Source organism: Nicotiana sylvestris, chromosome 10, assembly GCF_000393655.2.
Source record: "Nicotiana sylvestris chromosome 10, ASM39365v2, whole genome shotgun sequence".
NCBI classification, from domain to species: Eukaryota; Viridiplantae; Streptophyta; class Magnoliopsida; order Solanales; family Solanaceae; genus Nicotiana; species Nicotiana sylvestris.
In genome coordinates this window covers 127363011-127382762 of record NC_091066.1, presented here as the reverse complement: position 1 = coordinate 127382762, position 19752 = coordinate 127363011, and the positions used below count along the sequence as shown (strand labels likewise).

The 19752-nt window shown below is 40.8% G+C and overlaps 1 protein-coding gene across 1 annotated transcript; it reads left to right on the top strand.

The window, feature by feature from the left end:
• The first annotated feature begins 18304 nt into the window (after window positions 1-18304).
• LOC138879925 (uncharacterized) lies at window positions 18305-19180 on the top strand. Its single transcript, XM_070159574.1, has one exon. It carries the CDS (start codon window positions 18305-18307, stop codon window positions 19178-19180), a length of 876 nt encoding a protein of 291 aa, XP_070015675.1.
• The last annotated feature ends 572 nt before the right edge of the window (window positions 19181-19752 follow it).

Genomic DNA, 19752 nt, shown 5'->3' with positions numbered 1-19752 from the left:
GTAGCCTATCCAAAACTCACCTGAGCCTCCTAGGCTCTAAACCAAACATGCGCACAAGTGTAATAACATCATATGAACACGCTCGCACAATCAAAACACCTAAATAACACCTAGAACTATGAATCAGATATCAAAATACATGAAATTTTCAAAGAAACTTAAGAAGTTTCAAATTTACAAACGAACGTCCGAAGCACGTCAAATCAACTCCGTTTTGAACCAAATTTTGCAGACAAGTCAATAATAGTAAAGTGAACCTATACCAAGTCTCGAAACAAAAATCCGAACCCGGTTAGCTATAAAATCAACCTACAATCAAACTTTGGAATTCTTTAAACCTTCAAATTACTTGTCACGACCCAGATTTTCCACCCTCGGGAGTCGTGATGGTGCCTACTCATGAAAGCTAGGCAAGCCAACTATTAGGGTTTTACACAGTAAAATAAATCCCAAACAGTTATAAGTAGAAATTAAATTTTAACAAATGATAAATGCGGAAGAGTTGTAACATAATCAAATAAACCAATACAAGTCTACCTACGGATCTGGTGTCACAACTTCATGAACATCTACGAGATACTACAAATACTAGTCTGAAAAGAAAGTACAACTATTCTCAGAAAAGAAAAGAGACAGCAGAAGGCTAAAATAGGGAAGGGGGACTTCAGGCTCTGTGAACGCCAGTAGATCTACCTTGGTCTCCATGGACTGAAGGTAGCTACTCATCGGGTCTGGTACCAAAATCTGCACAAATGAGTGCAGAGTGTAGTATCAGTCAACCGACCCCATGTACTGACTAAGTATCGAGCCTAACCTCGGCGAAGTAGTGACGAGGCTAGGACACAACAATCATAAATACTTGTGCAGTCAAATCATTTACAAACATAATTATAATAACAGGAATCAATAGAATAAAGTGGGAAGGGGACATGTTGCGGGGAATAACTGGTTCTAAAAATAAGCCAATAAAGAAGCATCAATAAGAAGCATAGTGAATATCATATCTATACCAACAAGAATAATGAAACAGTAACGTGTGCACGGCATCACCCTTCGTGCTTTTACTCTCGTCCTCACCATATGAAATATCATAAATGGCACGGCATCACCCTTCGTGCATTACCTCACATAATCATGGCATGACATCACCCATCGTGCATTATTTCTCACAATATCGGTAAGGCATCACCCTTCATGCATTAACTCTCAAATCATGACACGGCATCACCCTTCGTGCATTATCACTCATAATATTGTGCACTGCATCACCCTTCGTGCTTTACACTCTATCACAATAACATGCACGACATCACCCTTCATGCTTTACACTCTTCCTCACCCAAACAATAGAAAATAATATGTCCCGCGAAGGGAATCAACAATGTCAACAATAACATCCCGGCAAGGGAATCAACAATATCAACAAAACATCCCGGCAAGGGTTTCATCTATAACCAATCTCGTTTCAACAATTTCTTTACAAATGAAACTTCAATTTGAGTCAATACTTAACAATAGTCAATTACCATGAAACTTTCATAAGCTTTCTTCAACAATACAAATCATCAATTGAGCATGATTGGTACATAGTAGGTTTACAAAATCATGGTATAAGACCCACGGGCATGGTTGACGCCAATGTATAGATACTCGCCTCCACACCTATACATCACAATCGATACAAACACATAGCAAATAGACCACAACTCATATTCCCTCAAGCTAATGTTAGGCCAAACACTTACCTCGACTCCACGGATAAATCAAGCCTCTACTACCGCTTTACCTCTCGATTCCATTTCCAATTTGCTTGTATCTAGTCTCAATTTACTTAATAACTCCAATAAGTGCTAAATAAACCAATTCTAATGCATGAAAAATGGTTTCCCAGTGATTTCCCCAAAAAAGTCAAAAATTTACCCCGGGTCCGCTTGGTCAAAACCCAAAGTTCGAACCAAAACCCGATCACCCATTCTCTCGCGAACTTAAATATGTAATTAGTTTTGAAATCGGACCTCAAATTGAGGTCCAAATCCCCAAATTTTGAAAATCTTAACTTCTACCAAAAAACACCCAATTTCCCATGGAAACCCTAGATTTTGAAGTGAAATCATGTAAACAGATGTTATAGATTGAAGAAAATAAGTTAGAATCTAGTTACCTATGATTTGGAGAAGAAACTTTCTTTAGAAAATCGCCCAAGAGAGCTTAGGGTTGAGGGAGTTTGGAAAATGAAGAAAATCACATCTAAGTTGGAATTTACACAGGTGCAGATATCACATTTGCGATGACAAGTTCACAAATGCGAACTCGCAAATGCAGACCAGGCTTCGCAAATGCGAAGGTAGGCTTGCCCTGCTCTCTTCGTAATTGCGAACAATTAGTCGCAATTGCGATGACTGACCTCCCCTGATGACTTCGCAATTGCGAAGGGGAAGATCGCAAATGCGATAAAAGGCTGGCCAGTCTTCCTCGAAATTGCGATAAAGTCCTCACAATTTCCAGGCCTGATAGGCTCGCAATTGCGACATCTGGCCTCGCAATTGCGAGATCAAGGCCTACAACACATACTAGATGAAAACTCTGAAACTTCCTAAGTCCAATTCACCCTGTAACCTATCCAAAACTCATCCGAGCCCTCGGGGTTCCAAACCAAACATGCACACAAGTCTAAAAGCATTATACGGACTTGCTCGTACGATCAAATCATCAAAATAACATCTATAACTATGAATTTAACCTCAAATTCATGAAATTACCCAAGAACATTGAAATTTCCATTTTCTCAACTATAGGTCCGATTTATACCAAACCAATTCCGATTCTTATCAAATTTTATAAATTCAACTTAATTATTATTTTAAACTTGTACCGGGCTCCGAAACCAAGACATGGGCCCGATACTATCAAGAAAGTGCATCATTTCACTTCTAAAAGCCTTTATATTTTCCAGCAAATAATTTTCTTTAAAAAATTCTTTTCTCGAGCTTGGGACCTAAGAATTTGACTCCGGACATACGCCCAAGTCCCATATTTTACTACGGACCCTATGGGACCGTCTGATCACGGGTCCGGGTCCGTTTACTAAGAATGTTGACCAAAGTCAATTTTAACTAATTTTAAAGACCAAATTCATATTTTTTCTAAAACTTCACGTAAAAGCTTTCCGGAAATGTACTTGGACTACACACAAAAATCTAGGTGAGACTAAAGAAGGTTTTGAAGGCCTTGGAACACAGTTTTGACTTCTAAAACAAAAGATGACCTTTAGGGTCATCATATTCTCCACCTCTTAAATAATCGTTCGTCCTCGAACGGACATAGAAAAGTACCTGAGTCGGTGAAAAGGTGAGGATATTGGCTCTGCATATCAGACTCGGACTCCCAGGTCGCTGCCTTTACAGGCTGACCTCTCTACTGCACACGAACTGAAGGACAATTCTTCGATCTCAACTGACGAGCCTGCCAGTCTAGAATAGGTAGCAGCTCCTCCTCATAGGCCAAGTCCTTGTCCAACTGGATTCTGCTGAAGTCTAACACGTGGGATGGATCGGCATGATACTTTCGAAGCATGGACACATGAAACACTGGGTGCACAATTGATAAACTCGGCGGCAACGCAAGTCTGTAAGCTACCTCTCCCACTCGATCAAGAATCTCAAAAGGACCAATAAATCTATGGCTTAGCTTGCCCTTTTTCCAAAATCTCATCACGCCCTTCAAAGGCGACACCCGAAGCAACACTCGCTCACTGACCATGAATGCCACATCACGAACCTTGCGGTCGGCATAACTCTTTTGTCCGGACTGAGCTGTACGAAGCCTTTCCTGAATGAGCTTAACCTTATCCAAGGCATCCTGAACTAAATCTATACCCAACAACCGAGCCTCTCCCATCTCAAACCATCCAACCGGCGACCGACACCGCCTACCATATAATGCCTCATAGGGAGCCATTTGGATGCTCGACTGGTAGCTGTTGTTGTAGGCAAACTCCGTTAATGGCAAGAACTGATCCCACGAACCTCCAAAGTCAATAACACATGCTCGAAGCATATCCTCCAAAATGTGAATAGTATGCTCAGACTGTCTGTCCGTTTAAGGATGAAATGTTATGCTCAACTAGACCCGAGTAACCAACCCACGCTGAACTGCCCTCTAGAAATACGAGGTAAACCGCATACCTCAATAATAGACACGGACACACCGTGAAGACGAACAATCTCTCGGATATAAATCTCTGCCAACCGCTTACAAGAATAGGAAACTGCCATATGAATGAAATGCGCTAACTTAGTCAGCCTTCCCACAATAACCCATACTGCGTCAAACTTCCTCTAAGTCCATGGGAGTCCAACAATAAAGTCCATAGTGATACGCTCCTACTTCCACTCAGGAATCTCAATCTTCTGGAAAAAACCACCAGGTCTCTGATGCTCGTACTTTACCTACTGACAATTCAAACACCGAGCTACATAGTCAACAATGTCCTTCTTCATTCTCCTCCACCAATAATGTTGTCGCAAGTCCTGATACTTCTTAGCGACGCCTGGATGAATAGAATACCGGGAACTATGGGCCTCCTCTAGAATCAACTCACGAAGTCCATCCTCATTAGGCACACAAATACGACCCTGTATCCTCAAAACTCCATCATCTTCGACTGCAACCTGCTTGGCACCCACGTGTCGCACTGTGTCTCTAAGGACAAGAAAATGAGGATCATCATACTGCCAATCTCGAATACGCTCAAAATTTGAAGAACAAGCGACTGTGCAAGCTAAAACATGGTTGGGCTCAGAAACATCCAACCTCACGAACTGATTGGCTAAAGCTTGAACATACAAAGGAAGCGATCTCTCACCAACCGGAATATTCACAAGACTGCCCATATTGGCTGACTTCCTACTCAAAGCATTGGCCACTACATTGGCCTTCCCCGGAAGATACAAGATATTGATATCATAGTCTTTCAATAGCTCCAAGCACCTTCTCTACCTCAAATTGAGCTCCTTTTGCTTGAACAAATATTGATAACTCTTGTGATCTGTAAACACCTCACACGACACGCCATATAAATAGTGCCTCCAAATCTTCAGTGCGTGAACAATGGCTGGTAGCTCCAAATCATGACCTAGATAATTCTTTTCGTGGATCTTCAACTATCACAAAACATATGCAATAACCTTGGCATTCTACATCGACACCGGCGCCATAGTCAAAGCTGTCTCGAGCTTTTGAAAGTCGCCTCACACTCGTCTGACCACCTGAACTGGACACCATTTTGGGTCAACCTAGTCATTGGGGCTGCAATAGATGAAAACCCCTCCACAAACCGATGGTAATAGCCTGCCAAACCCAAGAAACTCTGAATCTCTGTAGCTGACCTGGGTCTACGCCAGTCCTTGACTGCCATAATCTTCTTAGGATCCACCTGAATACCCTCTGCTGATACAACATGACCCAAGAATGCAACTGAACTCAACTCAAACTCATATTTCGAAAACTTAGCATATAATTGATTGTCCCTCAGAGTCTGGAGAATGACTCAAAGATGTTTCTCATGCTCCTCCCGGCTGCAGGAATAGATCAAAATATCATCAATGAAGACAATCACGAAGGAATCAAAATAAGGCTTGAACACTCAGTGCATCAAATCCATGAAAGTTGCTGGAGCATTTGTCAACCCAAATGATATTACTAAGGACTCATAATGCATGTACCGAGTGCAAAAATCTATCTTAGGGACATCAGATGCCCTAATCATCAAGTGATGGTAGCCAGATCTCAAATCAATCTTTGAAAACACTTTGGCACACTGAAGTTGATCAAACAAATAATTATCATTGGCAATGGATACTTATTCTTGATTGTGACCTTGTTCAACTACCGATAGTCTATGCACATCCTCATAGATCTATCCTTCTTCTTAACAAACAACATCGGCGCACCCCAAGGCGAGACACTAGGTCTATTAAAGCCTTTATCAAGCAGGTCTTGCACTTGTTCTTTCAATTATTTCAACTCTGGCGGGGCCATACGATATGGTGGGATAGAAATGGGTTGAGTGTCCGGAGCCAAATCAATGCAAAAGTCAATATCCTTATCGTGTGGCATCCCCGGCAGGTCTGAAGGGAATACCTCTGGAAACTCACAAACAACGGGCACAGAATCCATAGAAGGAACCTCAGCACTACAATCATGAACATATGTCAAATAAGCCAAACACCCTTTTTCAACCATACACCGAGCCTTTATATAAGAGACAACCCTATTGACAAAGTGACTGGGAGTCCCTCTCCACTCCAATAGAGGAAAACCCGGCAAGGCTAAGGTCATGGTCTTGGCGTGACAGTCTAATACAGCATGATAAGGGGATAACTAGTCCATCCCTAAAATGGCATCGAAGTCTACCATATCGAGAAGTAAGGGATCTACACGGGTCTTAAGACCCCCAATAATAACCACACACGAGCGATAGACTCGATATACAACAATAGAATCACCCACCGGTGTAGACACATATACAGGTGCACTCAAAGAATCACGAGGCACAACTAGATAAGGGTAAAATAAGATGACACATAAGAATATGTAGACCCTAGATCAAATAAACCTGAAGCATCTCTGTTGCATACTGAAACCGTACTTGTGATGACAGCATCAGAGGCCTCAGCCTTAGGTCTAGCTGGAATAGCATAACATCAGGGCTGGGCCCTACCACTATGAACTATATCCTGAGGATGGCCTCCTGCTGGCTGGCCTCCACCTTTAATGGCCTGGCCTCTACCTCTAACACCTCGACACCTACCTCTAGCTAGCTGAGTGGGTGGTGGAACACTCGGTGCCTGAACCATGGCACGAGAACCCTAATACTGAGAGCTGCTCGGTGCTCGAGGGAAAAATCTAGCAATATGCCTCGTATCGCCACAAGTATAACAAGCCCTCGGTTGTTGAGACTGCTGACTATAACGACCTGAATAACCACCCTGAAAACTCTGGAGGGGCGATGCACTGATAGGAGCTGGTATTGCACTGTAGGGCGACTGATCAGAATATTGCATATGAGAACCACATCCACCTGGAGCACCGTGAGAAGCCTGAAGTGCTGAATGAAACGACCAGGGAGAATGGCCCCTACCAAAAGAATCTCTACCTCCAGATGAGGCACCACTAAACCTGCCCGAATGATGAGGCCCCTTGTCAGACCCCTGACCATCCCCCTATGATAGAACCATCTCAACTCTCCTGGCCACATTGGCCATATCCTGGAAAGAAATCTCGCTCCCTGTCTCCTTAGCCATCTACAATCGAATCGGCTGAGCAAGTCCCTCAATGAACCTCTTCACCCTCTCACTCTCGGTGGTAAGTATGATAAAAGCATGATGGGACAAGGCAATGAATCTGGTCTCGTACTGAGTGACGGTCATAGAACCCTGCTGGAGACGCTCAAACTGCCTCCTATAGTCCTCCTTCTAAGTGATAGGAAGAAACTTCTCCATAAACAACTCAAAGAACTGATCCCAAGTCAAAGTCAGTGACCCAGCTAGTCTAGCCAAACAAAAATCTCTCCACCAAGTCTTGGCGGAACCTGACAGGCAAAAAGTAGCAAAGTCAACCCCATTGGTCTCTACTATCCCCATGTTCCGAAGAACCTCGTGATAATTGTCCAAATAGTTCTGGGGATTCTTTGAAGATTTACCACCATAAGTAGTAGTGAGGAGCTTTGGTGAACCCGTCTAACCTCCACAAAGCATCAGCAGACATAGCTGCACCATCATCGGTCTGAACCACAACACTTGGCTGAACTACCCCAACTGGCTGAGCTGTTGGAGTTTGAAACTGGGAGCGTGCAAATAGCGGGAGCCTGTGCTCCTCCCCCAGCCTGAGAGATGGATGGTTCTATATGAAGTAAGCCTGCCTGGGCGACACTCTCCATAAGGCCTACTAAACGAACCAAAGCATCTTGGAGTACCGAGGTTGCGATCACCTGAGCTGGCCCCGCTGGATCAGTTTGGGCCGGAACCTCCTCCTCAAACTCTACTTGAGGATCCATCATTGGTGCTGCTGCTCTAGGCTGAGCCCTTCCCCTACCTCGACCTCTAGCACAGCCTTGGCCTCGTCCTCTGCCCCTCGTAGGAGCTGCCACTGGGGGCTCGGGATGCTGATCAGTGGATGAATAAGCACATGTTCTCGCCATCTGCGAAAGAACAGAGTAGAAGTCCAATTAGCATTGCGAAGTCAAATCGCACGATAGAGAAGAATATATGTGAAGTTATTACTAAACTCTGTAGCCTCTAGGGCATAAGCATAGACATCTCTGTACCGTTCCCTTAGACTCTACCTTGCTTGTTCGTGAATTGTGACATCTAAGCAACCTAGAGCTCTAATATAAACTTGTCACGATTCGGATTTCCCACCCTTGGCAGTCGTGATGGCGCCTACTCGTGAAAGCTAGGAAAGCCAACTATTAGGGTTCTACACAGTAACAATCAATCCCAAACAGTTATAAGCAGAAACTAAAGTTTAATAGATGATAAATGCAGAAGAGTTGTAACATAATCAAATAAACCAATACAAGTCTACCCACGGATCTAGTGTCATAACTTCATGAACATCTACGAGTTACTACAAATACTGGTCTTAAAAGAAAGTACAGCTATTCTCGGAAAAGAAAAGGGACAGCAGAAGGCTAAAACAGGGAAGGGGGACTTTAGGCTCTACGGACGCCAGCAGACCTACCTTTGTCTCCCTGGACTGAAGGCAGCTACCTCAGCTACTCATTTAGTCTGGTACCGAAATCTACACAAAATAGTGCAGAGTGTAGTATCAGTACAACCAACCCCATGTACTGAGTAAGTGTCGAGCCTAACCTCAGCGAAGTAGTGACGAGGCTAGGACACGACAATCATATATACTTATGCAGTTAAATCATATACAGACAGAATCATAATAACATGAATCAATAGAATAAAGTGGGAATGAGACATGTTTTTACTCTCGTCCTCACCATATGAGACATCATAAACGGCACGGCATCACCCTTTGTGCATTACCTCACATAATCATGGCACGGTATCACCCTTCGTGCACTATTCCTCACAATATCAATGCGGCATCACCCTTCATGCATTAACTCTCAAATCATGGCATGGAATCACCCTTCGTGCATTATCACTCATAATATCGTGCACGATATCTCCCTTCGTGCTTTACACTCTCTCACAATAACATGTACGGCATCACCCTTCATGCTTTACACTAGTCCTCACCCAAATAATAGAAAATAATATGTCCCGGCAAGGGAATCAACAATATCAACAAAACATCCCGGCAAGGGATTTAGCTATAACAAATCTCGTTTCAGCAATTTCTTTACAAAATGAACCTTCAATTTGAGTCAATACTCAACAATAGGCAATTACCAAGAAACATTCATAAGCTTTGTTCAACAATAGTAATCATCAATTGAGCATGATTGGTACATAGTAGGTTCACAAAATCATGGTATAAGACTCACGGGCATGCTTGACACCAATGTATAGATACTCGTCACCATACCTATGCCTTACACTCGATACAAACACATAGAAAATAGACCACAACTTATATTCCCCCAAGCTAAGGTTAGGCCAAACATTTACCTCGATTCCATGGACAAATTAAGTCTCTAGTACCGCTTTACCTCTCGGTTTCACTTCTAATTCGCTTGTATCTAGTCATAATTTACTTAATAACATCAATAAGTTCTAAATAAACGAATTCTAATGCATGAAAATAGGTTTCCCATTGATTTCCCCAAAAAGTCAAAAATCGACCTCGGGCCTGCTTGGCCAAAACCCGAAGTTTGAACCAAAACACGATCACCCATACACTCACAAACTCAAATATATAATTAGTTTTGAAATGTGACCTCAAATTGAGGTCAAAATCCCCAAAATTTAAAAATCCTAACTTCTACCCAAAAACATCCAATTTCCCATGGAAAACCCTAGATTTTGAAGTGAAATCATGTAAAAAGATGTTATAGATTGAAGAAAATAAGTTTGTTTACCTATTATTTGGAGAAGAACCTTTCTTTGAAAAATCGCCCAAGAGAGCTTATGGTTTGATGGAGTTAGAAAAATAAAGAAAATCTCGTCTAAGTTGGAATTTACACAGGCGCAGATATCACAATTGCGATGACAAGTTTGCAAATGCGAACTCGCAAATGGCCCAGGCTTCGCAAATGTGAAGGTAGGCCTGCCCTGCTCTTTTCGCAATTGCGAACAATTAGTCGCAATTGCGATGACTGACCTCCCCTGATGACTTCGCAATTGCAAAGGGGAAGATCGCAAATGCGACCAAAGGCTGGCCAGACTTCCTCGCAATTGCGATGAAGTCCTAACAATTCCCAGGCCTGATAGGCTCGCAATTGCAACATCTGACCTCGCAATTGCGAGATCAGAGTCTGTAACACATACCAGATGAAAAATCTGAAACATCCTAAGTCCAATTCATCCTGTAGCCTATCCAAAACTCATCCGAGCCTTCGTGGCTCCAAACCAAACATGCACGCATGTCTAAAAATATCATACGGACTTGCTCGTGCGATCAAATCATCAAAATAACATCAACAACCACGAATTTAACCTCAAATTCATGAAATTAAACGAGAATATTGAAATTTTCATTTTCTCAACTATAGGTCCGATTTATACCAAACCAATTCTGATTCTTACCAAATTTCACAGATTCAACTTAATTATTATTTTAAATTTGTACCGGGCTCCGAAATCGGGCCTGATACTATCAAAAAAATGCATCATTTCACTTCTAAAAGCCTTTATATTTTCCAGCAAATAATTTTCTTTAAAAAATTCCGTTCTCCGTCTTGGGACCTCGGAATTCGATTCCGGGCATACGTCCAAGTTTCATATTTTACTATACCCTACGGGACTGTCCCATCGCGGATCCGGATCCGTTTACCAAGAATATTGACCAAAGTCAACTTTAACCAACTTTAAAGACCAAATTCATATTTTTTATAAAATTTCACATAAAAGCTTTTCGGAAACGCGCCCGGACTGCGCACACAAATCGATGTGAGACAAAAAGAGGTTTTCAAGGTCGGAACACAGTTTTGACTTTTAAAACAAGAGATGACCTTTAGGGTCATCACATTACTAGTTTTCAACAAATTACGTTAAATCAAGTTAGGGACTTTCGAATTCAATTCCAGTCATACGCCTTGTGAGCACGTGATTTTTGTTTACGCGAAAATTACCCCAAAAGAAATCAAAATAATAACAAATAGTCTCGCCGTACAATTTATGGAATTTACGTGACATTTTTTGGTAGTTATTTGTGTTTCTGTCCATTTTTATTTAGTCTTATCAAACAAAAAATACAAAATATATATGTCGTGTGTAATTAAACCATCATTCCTTTATTAAAAGGAAAATCACAAAAAATATGGATCTTTTATTCTATTTGTCGTCATGGTGTGATTTTTACCTATTTAAATATGTTAATATGTGTGTGATAATTGTGTTAAGTACTAATTAATGGGTGTTTAATTTCATTTTAATTAGGTTTTGTGTTTTAAAAACTAGAAAATAAAAGAAAAGGGTGCAAATTGGTTTAAAATCGGATTGGGCCCGTTTTCTTTTTTAAATGTGAGGCCCAAAAGCAGCCGGTCCAAGCAGCCCATCTCCCAGGCCACCAAAACGACGTAGTTTGACACCAAAACTACGTCGTTTCAAGGACAATCCATCTCGGCCATCAAACCAAACTGATCTAACGGTCCAGATCACTCACCCATAACCCTATTACCCGACCCGTTACCCGGACCAACCCCGACCCCAATACTAACCCAAACGACACCGTTCGTTTAACCTTTGGATCCAGGCCGTTGATCTCGATTGATCTAACGGCCGAGATCAAATCATCCACCCCATATATAAACCTCCATCTTGTACCCCGCCCCCCTATCCAAGCACCCCTCCCTCGTCTTCATCTCCTTCACCTAACCCAAACCCCCACGGAACCCTAGAGCCGCCCCCTTTCCCCTCACCATAAACCCGGCAGCAAGGACGCCGGTGACCCCCACCTTAACACCCTAGGACCACCTCAACCCCCTGAACACAGATCCACTAACCATGGGTCTCAAATCCTCCCCCACCATCTCGAATCTTCATTTGAAGATTCGAGCCGGACCTTGACCAACACCAAACTACCCCAGATTCATACTATACAATCCCTTGACCTCCCTCGTGACCAAACCAAGCTTGGTTTGGTCTGAATCTACCCACAAATCCCAAAAACCCAAATCTGAAGAATCGAACCCTAGAACACAAGAATTTGTGGAGTCTATTGGATTAAAACGAAAGTTGGGGCTCTAGTAGATCCTAATCAAAGTGTTCTTGTTCGAGAACACCTCGATTAGAATTTGTCCGACCTCAAATGGGTAAATCAAGCTCGGGCCTGCGTCATCTGTGTTTAAGCTTTTCAGGTTTGTTCATTTTTTCCCTTTTGTTGTCTATTTTAGTTTAGATTAGTTTATCAGTTTGTTTATTAGTTTGTTCGTTTATGTTGTGATTTCTGTGGTCAGTTTGTGCTCCATCTTCATAAAATCTGTTATTTGGTCGATTGTTTATTCTGTTGTGTTGAATCCGTGTAGTAGTATACATATTTCAATTCAATTGATATCGCCGAACCAATAATGCCTGTTGTTTTCCACTGTATCGTGCAAAATTGTCAAGAACAGTCTATGCCCTATTTATGTTTGTTTGGTCGATTGTTTGTTCGATGTTATAATTAGTATAGTCGAGTCGATATACGTCGTCAATTAGTTTCAGTTGGAATGATCGCAATTCGACTCATGCTATTTTTGAATTACTGAAGCATTGTGAATCAGCTTAGTTTGTTCATTGTCACTGTGTTTTAATTTGAATCAGAAACATCTAAGGGTGGGGTTATAGTTGCAGTTCAGACTTTGGTTTAAATTGGTGGCATGTGTATTCTTGGGCAGCATGTGCACTATGGTTCTTTAATAATTAGAGCAAATGGGACAGCATGTGCTGTCAGGCCATCTTCAGGCTGCCCATACCCTTGTTTTAGTTTAATAAGATAATAAAAGGGCTGTCAGGGAATCTCATGGGGGGTTCTACTTTTAAAAGTTTGAGTGGAAAAACAGCAGAAAAGGAGGGAGTCTGAATGATTTTACAGGTTGTGACTGGTCTGGGAAAAGTTATAAATAGGGGGGTTTCCATTAGAAGGAGGAGAACAGATAGAAGAGGGGGAGACATATACACATACAGATACACACACACAAAAGAGAGAAGGAGGAGGAAAGAAAACAATTTCTGAATTTAAAAGATTCAATCAGGCAATAGAAAGGGCATGGTTTTTGTTCTGAAACTCAGCAAAAGAAGTTCTAAAAATTAGAAAGAGATAGTTCTAAAAATCAAAGAGAATTCAGAAATCAGGGGGAGATAGACAGGCATATACAGAGATACACATTGAGAGAGGCATATATACAGGAGACAGATAAAGAAAACAGACAGATAGATAGAGGAGGAGAGATAGAAAATAGACAGACAAAAATTAGAAACTGTTCTTCCATTGTTGTCTTGATTTCACTTGTTTCGACCTGTTTGATCAACACTGATTTTTCCCAAGTCCTAACTGAGTTTACTGGTTGTTTGTTTCCTTGGTTTGTTTCTGGATTTGGCCTATCTGGGGTTTTTGATTCTACTCCACTGTTCGCTGCTGTCATTTTGCTACTGCTTTCCATCGGATATAGTTGTATCCTTGCACTGGATTTGTTCTGCTGTTATTTGTTGCTACTGCTGCTGCTCGTTGCTTTTATTTGTGGTCACTGCTGCCATCTGAGTTGTTGCTGACTTTCTGCTTCCATTTTCTTCTTTGCATTTCAGCATCCAGGTACACATTTTCGAATCTCACATTGATGTAACAATAACAATGAGTTGAAATGAAAGACACGAAGAAATTTTAGTCATTCGGTGTTGCACCTATTGTCTTATAAAGTGTTAGTAAATTTGTGCAAGCCTTTAGATTGTAACTTGATAGGAGGATACAGCAGTTAGTTTTATATTTAATTGAAAACTTGGTTTGTTTAATTATCTTGATTTACAATGGTTTAGCTTGTTTAGTTGTGCGTATGATGTAATTATGTAACTCGTGGAATGCACGAGTAATTGGTACACCAATAACTAGACTTCATTTTTAGTTATATTCTGTATGTATAAGATAGATTGCTACTAACTTGGACAGACACAATATAGCTTTAAACCATTTAATTTAACTCCGTCACGTCCAAATTCCATTAGGCAGTTTCGAATTCAACTAGTAGCATATTCTAATAAGTAGCCGATTTCATTAATCGAGCCCAAATAAGTTAGTTTAAATTTGAATTTGAAGAACATTTAGTGTAAGTGTAGTATTTGTTATTAATCTTGTTTGCAATCTCCTTTAGCTAATTAACTGCATAATCACTCGTTGAGATAAGGCATGAGATAATTCCCACCTCATAAACAACCAATCAGATAATTAAACAAGAATCCGGAATCGGCCAAGCATGCAATTTACTTAGAATGTAATTTCTTTCTCCATTCATTAGAGACGAACATAATAAAGATGTAATCATTGTAGGTTTACCTGCTTCAAAAAATGAGACGAGCCTCGCCAAATGAGAGACACAAACTGCGGGGCCCTCATAAGTGTATATATATTAAATACTTAGAATTTGGGATGGACTGTTTAGTGAATTTCACTGCCTTCCCCAAAGATAATAACGCGTTAGACTCTTTAGGCGCGACTTAATTAAATTACATTCTTAAATTCGGGTGCGCATTTATGTGACCCAAATTCAAATCTCAACGGAGTCGAAATGTGTTAACAACTACGGGTGCATTGATTGTGACGTGGTTCGAGATGCATTTTCACGACGTTGCAATTCTATAAAAATAAATGATAATAATAAAAGCGGTTTAAACTTAATAAAAGCACATAAGTCACAACATGTATTTAAATCAGATATTTAGCCATTATAACAATTTAAGCGACCGTGCTAGAACCACGGGATTCGAGGGTGCCTAACACCTTCCCTCGGGTCAACAGAATTCCTTACTTAGAATTTCTGGTTCGCAGACTTCATTTGGAAAAGTCGAAAATTTCCTCGATTTGGGATTCAAGATAAACCGGTGACTTGGGACACCAAAAGCCAAACCTTTCCCAAGTGGCGACTCTGAATTAAATAAATAATCCCATTTCGAATATTGTCACTTAAATTGGAAAAACTCCCCTCGCGCATTTAACCCTTCGGGGCGGGCGCGCAAAAAGGAGGTGTGACAGCTCTGGCGACTCTGCTGGGGACTAGACCCAGAAACACTGGTTCAGGGTTAGAAATTCGAGCTTAGATGAATTGTTATATTTGGTTTTATCTGATTTTGTTACGTGATACATGCCTAATGTGCTAAATGATTCTTTTACCGCTTTAATATTATGTGAAATGTATATAAACTGTGCCGAAACCCTTCTCTTCTTACCTCCGGGGAGAAGCTCGCTGGTCGAGACTCCCTATTCTGTTAGTGTCAATACCTGAAATAAGAAAGAGGCCGGATAAGTTACAAAGCCGGACGACCCCGCGGGTCCCCGGTACGTAGCCCCCTCCTCGACTCGAGTTGTCCGCTCGGGTACACAGTCTAGAACAAATACCCAGGTTATGAACTTAGAATAACTCAGCTTCATACCGGATCCCTAGTAGGAACGTTTGTTTGCATCATGTGCATTTGACTTTGGAGGCTCAACACAGGGGTTGGGTCTGTCTAGGACAGGTGCACCAAAAATGAAAATGACCATCCTGATGCATCTTACTTGATGCTACTTGCGCATTTATTTGATTCGGACTTGTGTGTTGACCGATTTTTGAATATCAGGAATATTGTGAAATTGAAAAAAAAAAGAGAAAAAAAATAGCGGTTAGGGAATTGATTGTTTATTTTTGAAAAAATCCAATGCCCAAATACTGTCAAAACTCTGCCGAAATTTTGAGAAAATGAAAAACAAAATGTCTTATTAGTTTGTTTTATTAAAAGCAAAGGAAAAATAGAAAAAAAAGTCGTTGTTCTGTCTTGTTTTTCAAAAAAAAAAATAGAAAAAAAAATAGTTTGTCTCGCCAAGAAAAATGAATATGAAAAAAAGTCTTGTTTTTAAAATGTTTTTTTTATTTTTGTTTATGAAAATGCCAAAAATGAAAATAAAAAGAGTCTTGCATGAGTGTGGTTTTATTATTTGTTGCAATATATATATATATATATATATATATATATATATATATATATATATATATATATATATATATATATCCAAAAAGTATTTTTCTTTATTTCCTTTCTAGAAAAGTTTTTTTAGACCCCCAATTTTTGAGAAAAATCCAAAAAATATTTTCCATTATTGATGTCTTCAGAAAGTCTTTTTAACTGTTTTTTTAAAAAAAAATAAGTAAATAAAAAAATATTTTCTTTTAATTTCTTCCAAAAAATCCAAAAATATTTTCATTCTTCTTTCAAAATTGAAAAGAAAAGTCAAAATTCAAAAAACAAAAATTAGAAGCATTTCTTTCATTAAAAATAAAATTCCAAAAAAAATATTTTCTTTCTTCTTTAGAATTTTCTCTTTCAAAATTCAAAAATAAAAAAAAAGAAAAAAAAACTTCTTTATAAGTCTTTCTTTCAAAAATAAATAAAAATAATAATAATAAAAAGGTTTAGTTTATTTACTTTATTCATGATTGACCGAACTACGCCGGTTTGATTCTCACCGGATGTGAGATACGTAGGCAACCCTCATCGGGTTCAACCCCACTTTTTGCTAAGATAGCCAAAACCAATAAAAAAAAATGTGTCAAAATAAGTCGGGTGATGCTGTTTTGTCATAAATAGCCGAATGTTCCCAAAAGGGACGCCGGAAGGCTGACTTTGCATAAACAGCCACTTTTGGGTCATGATTAGGATTTTGTCCAGTTGACCCACACAGCCTTAAAATCATCATCCCCGAAGTGCTGAAAGGCCGTGTTCGAAAATCTGATCTTCTTTTTTGAAAAAATAGTCAAAATATTTTTTTTAAAGTCACCTTAACAAATGTGCAGGATGAGCACGATGCAAAATGAACACTTTTCGATAACGACTAAAATCCCTGTCAAGTTACGACTATGGTGGAATGATCTAGGTGCTGAAGGGCAAGATGAGGTCAAGAAATATCTGGAAGGTCTCGTGGGTTTATTGGAAATCCAGCCTCGGGGAGATACATAAGAGCTTTGGTCACCTACTGGGACCCGGCACACAATATTTTCCACTTCTCCGATTTTGAACTCACCCCGACTCTAGAAGAAATGGCTGGGTACATCAGAAATGCTGAACTTCCGTTAAGGCAAAGATACCTGGTCGCCCCAAGAGCTGTCACGGTACATCGATTCCTAGACTCACTAAAAATACCCAGGACGGTCCGCAACCCAGATTTGGCCGCCGGTTTTTGTAATCCATGCTTCATATACGACAAGTATGGTCACGTAGGAGGATTCAACAATCCGATTAACAAGCTATGCAGCAAAGGTAGTCGTCAGAAGTGGGACAGGCACGGACGGGTGGCTTTCATGATAACATTTTTGGGCCTTTTGGTATTTCCAAGGAAGGATGGGAACATTGATCTGAAGATATCCGGAATAGTCAGTACTTTGCTCACTCAGAATGATAGCACTCTCGCGCCTATGTTGGTGTCTGATATCTTTCGAGCTCTCACAACTTGCAAAGCCGGTGGGAATTTCTTCGAAGGTTGTAACTTGCTGCTACAAATATGGATGATTGAACATCTTTACCATCGTTCCGAATTTTTTAGCCACGGTTCCTCGGAGAAAACTTGCATAGAAGAGTTTTACACTAGAACCAAAGAGATCAGTTTGCCCGAAGGAGTTATGGCATGGACTTCATTCCTTCAAGCTCTCACTGCCAGCCAAATACAGTGGACACTGGGATGGTTGCCTGTAGATGAGGTCATGTATATGTCGGCAACTAGAACTCACTTTCTACTGATGGGACTTAAGAGCATTCAACCCTACGCGCCCTGCCGAGTCTTGAGACAATTCGGAAGATACCAGATAGTACCGCAGGAGGAAGATCTTAGTACTCAAACAGTTGAGATAAGCCCTGACGGACAATTCCCTGAAGCAAAAATCCGCCAGATATGGAATGAATGTCAATATTTGAAAGCAAACACTTGTGTGCAGGATCGGGCCAAAGGTGAGATGGCACCAGGTTACCTTACATGGTACAGAAGAGAACTTGAACACGAAAGGCCAACTAAGAGACCTCACATCCGAAGCTTCACCGAATCGTCGCAAAAGCAGTGGGATTGGTTGGAAAAAGAAAGAGCCTATCGCGCCGAAATCGGCAGATTGAAGCAGCAGGTTGAAGGTCTGAAATACGAGCACAACATGCAAGTTGCTGCCGGTCTGGGAGAAAAGAACAGGTTGACTCAAGAAAACGAGACGCTCAGTGCCCAGATCAAACAGATGAAGATAGATGCTAATAATCAGCCAAGGAGCCGGTCGGATGAACGATTGATAAAAGCTTTAAGGACGGAAATTGGGGAAAGCCAGAATGAGTCGGAAAATACCATAGCAGGGCTCGAAGTACACTGGGCAAGAAGGACAGAAAAACGTAACCGACACTTGCGACAATTGGAAAAGGATCACGAACGAACCATGGCCAATCTAAAGGGAAAGGTGGACAGAGCGTTTGAACAAATCCGAACCCTAGGAGTCGAAAACAAACATTGTCGCAAGCTTCTAGCCCAGATGGAAGTAGAAATTCAGCAGTGGCAAAATCGATGCATCCAGGATTCTCGGGTTATGACAGCCCGTAATGATCAAATAGAGTGCTTACTCAGAGAAAAGAGGCAAACCAGGGATAAGATCAGGACCATTGCCCACGCCATCATCAGACGGTGTCTACGATGCGAAAACATGACCAACATTACCGCTCTTTCGGCAATGATGGTTTATGTCAAGCAAACCATGCATGAGCTGGAACAACTCGAAAGGGATCTTACACCTAGGACCGCGACGAGGCCGAACAATGCCCCGCAGGCACCTGTTTTCAAAACCTTAATGTATTCATAAGTCGAGTCTGTATCATAGCATCTTCTGTCCGTCTTCTCACATCAGGGTGCATTAGTCTGTTTGAGTCTATGTTTATTTTCAAGTTTTGTTTTTCCTTTTTCGAAAATGTTGCTTGTAATAGATCGTATCAGTAATAAAATGTGTGATTATTTTGCACTCATCTGTTTTTGAACTACGTAATGATCTGATTCGCGTGGCACCATGATACGTAGGCAATCCTCATCGGATCCGGTCACATTTTAACCACAAAAAAAAAATTGAAAACGGTAACCAAAGGAGAAAGAAAAAAAATAAAAACATAATAAAAACAATAAATAAATAAAAAGCCTAAAAAGGAAGCCGGAATGATGCGTGCTTTCGTCGCAAACCGGTAGGAATTCACTTAATTGTATAGGTGCATCATGCCCCAACGTGAGATTGCCTATCTGTTATTTGTTTCGAACTAACCGTTCATTTGTCGTTGAGTCCTTCCAGGTTTTGGAAAAGGCGGTTGGTTTGGTGAAAGTCTGGCCTCACACTCATACTTCACGAGGTCGAAAGGGAGTGTTCAATTACCTGTTGTTAAGTTAGGA

Excerpts from the sequence above, each read along its gene's own strand:
- LOC138879925 (XM_070159574.1), top strand. The coding sequence starts at position 18,305 with ATGGCACCAGGTTACCTTACATGGTACAGAAGAGAACTTGAACACGAA.